This window comes from Sinocyclocheilus anshuiensis, unplaced genomic scaffold, assembly GCF_001515605.1.
Source record: "Sinocyclocheilus anshuiensis isolate Anshui unplaced genomic scaffold, SAMN03320099.WGS_v1.1 scaffold741, whole genome shotgun sequence".
NCBI classification, from domain to species: Eukaryota; Metazoa; Chordata; class Actinopteri; order Cypriniformes; family Cyprinidae; genus Sinocyclocheilus; species Sinocyclocheilus anshuiensis.
This window is the reverse complement of record NW_015539867.1, coordinates 449,672-452,400: the sequence shown is the minus strand read 5'-3', so window position 1 is coordinate 452,400 and position 2,729 is coordinate 449,672. Positions and strand designations below refer to the sequence as shown.

The 2,729-nt window shown below is 36.9% G+C and overlaps 1 protein-coding gene across 3 annotated transcripts in view; it reads right to left on the bottom strand.

Annotated features, from left to right (window-relative positions):
* The window catches only part of tpte (transmembrane phosphatase with tensin homology), an 8,686-nt gene that overhangs the window by 3,931 nt on the left and 2,026 nt on the right, over positions 1–2,729 (bottom strand). The window contains exons 4-8 of one of the 3 annotated variants that reach the window (XM_016481422.1): positions 2,214–2,294; positions 2,081–2,128; positions 1,766–1,927; positions 881–1,000; positions 689–788 (exon numbers count right to left, since the gene is read on the bottom strand). In XM_016481422.1, coding sequence (XP_016336908.1) covers positions 689–788; positions 881–1,000; positions 1,766–1,927; positions 2,081–2,128; positions 2,214–2,294 — 511 coding nt within the window. The remainder of the gene's footprint in view (positions 1–688; positions 789–880; positions 1,001–1,765; positions 1,928–2,080; positions 2,129–2,213; positions 2,295–2,729) is intronic. The other 2 variants (XM_016481424.1, XM_016481423.1) reach the window with 2 other exon arrangements.

Here is a 2,729-nt window from a genome sequence, read left to right as displayed (position 1 = left end):
TTAAATAATATTTCACAATATTGCTCTTTTTACTGTATTTTTTTATCAAACAGATGCAGCACATGCGTCTTTGAAACACAAACAGATTGAAAAAGGGTATCTGAGGATTTTTAAGCTCAAATTTAAGACTTTTTAAGCCCTTATTTAAGACCTGCACAAATTAAATGAATACTGTATGAGCAGGGTTAAGCAATGTCTATGGTAACATTTTAAACTGTAAAATGGCTGTATGAATGTAAAAAGCATGATTTACAGTTCAGATACAGGTTTTCCACAAAAACAAGAAGTTTTATGAAATGATAAATTTCACATTTCAGCCTTTAAATCATTTTTAAGAAAAAAAAAAAGAGTCAGAAGTATCAATTATTATATTAAACAATTATTATCAATCAATTATTATATTAATTAAATACCATTTAAATATATTTTACTGTCTTAATTGTTCACATTTTTATAATGCATTATCTTGTCGATTCACAATCGAATGATTCACAAAATACGGCTCGATTTTCACTTTGTCTGAACAAAAACAGCAGATGTGGTTATTAAAAAAGGCAAATTCATTCACTGCCAGCAGAGACGCCAGAAATCCCACGCATTACCTGATTGGCTAAGTAGACACAATCGCAGTTATTATAATGACCACACCACACACTGTGATGAACAACATTTTCTTGGTGTCACTCACCATTCTCCTGGTGACCTTTTCAAGCTCTTTCTTCTGAGAGGCCAGTCTGAAGACACGTACCAGAATCAATATCCTCAGAGATCTCAGGAACGTGACCACCCTGCAAACACACCATTTTAATATCATTATACTACTAGAATATTGGGTGAAATGGGAGCATGTTGAGAATGTGTTCTGTTAAATCTGCTGTACCTGGGAATCAGGCTAGCTCCGGAGAGATCGGTGAATGCGTAGATCATGGTGACCACCAGGGTAACGACCACAATACAAGCATCTATTATATTCAGTATTGAGCTGAAATACACTTTGAATCTGAGAAAGAAGATGATTTAAAGGGTTAGTTCGCCCAAAAATGAAAATTAGGCTGTTTCCGCCCGGAACGGCTTCCGTTTACAACAGTGAGCGCAAGTCAAGTGATTATTACGTCACTTATTCAAGTGATCATTACGTCTTGAATATGTATATTTTTCTTACAAAAACGCATAGATTCGCTACAGGAGGCCTTTGTTCACCCCCCGGATCCGTGTGAGGCACTTTTATTTTAATGGATGGGCGCTTTTTATTTAAATTCTTTTGGACTGAAGCACTGCAACACCCGCTGACTGCAGTGATAGAGCTTGGAATAGCCAGGACAATTTTTAATATAACTCCGACTGGATTCATCTGAAAGAAGAAAGTCATATACACCTAGGATGCCTCGGGGGTGAGTAAAACACAGCCTAATTTTCATTTTTGGGTGAACTAACCCTTTAAGAAAGGTTTATCAGAGATTGCTAAGGAATAGATCCTAAATATGTAAAATAATACCTTTCGCTGAGCTTGTGGACCATTTTACTTATTTTTGTGCTTGAGCTCTAGGAAACTTGGTCCAGAGTGATAAAAACTCATTTGGGAAAAACAAACCGGAAATGTGTTTCCTGCAAATCATTTCCTATGATGAGCAACTCATCATGTGAAACATGAACGCTACAGTGCTATTGGTTACTTTCAGTCTAAAGTGTTTTGTAAATGACGTTCAAATGAAATGATGCAAGACGAAAGACTAAATTCACAAAATGACTTTGAAAGCCTACTAACCCTTCCACGTATACACGGAGCAGCACATCAATGAGGAAAAAGAAGGAGATGACAAGCGAAACAGACTCCATTGCTCTTCTAACATCGTGACTACCGTTGGAAAGAGAAAAGTCCACAATGACCAGAATAATATCCACAATGATTAGTACCAGGCCAAAAACACTGCAAATAAGAAGAGAAGAACATAGAAAAACATAGTCTAAAATCTATTTTTGAACAAAAAAACAAAACAAAGATCATAAACACTTTTATTGGATTTTTTAGGTCCTGGGAGCCTCTTTATGTGACATTCTGAAATGAAATGATCCCACTTACCGAAAACCAAAAGACATCACAAAAGGAGCTATAGTTTTCCGGATACGACTGCAAAACAAATCAAATACAGGATGAAACGTTAGAATATTAATCTCAAAACATCACAATGTCAACAAATTATAAGCTTACTTACTGGTACATGGTGGCTGGGTCCTCAGTCTCTTCCTTTCCATCATCAATCTGCACCTCTGCCTCCTCTTTCACCCCATTACTGCTCCAATATAGATACATAGACAAAAGATACAACATAACCACCTTGCATCATTTTAGAAAAGAAAAGCTTACAAAACGTCAGATATTAGAGTAATTTGTTAAACAATGTAATTCTGCTGGGAATAGTGCTGAATTACTCATTTAAAGGTCCCATATTGTACACCTTTCTGGAGTAAATATCGCATGCGATTTATTAATATTCATGAGCCTCTCTTCTGATTGGCCTGTTGTTTTCTGAGTGACGCACGGCCAGACCAACCACAGATAACTAGAGTCAGCCGACGTCACAGCGCTAGCTGGAGACAGCAAAACAAAGAGGAAACTGGAGGCGGCCCATTCAAACCAGCGCAGATTCGGCTACATAAGGAGCTTAAAATATGATCTTGTTGTGATGTTGGGTGCCAGAATCGACGTAATACAGCCTCAAATTAGAAAT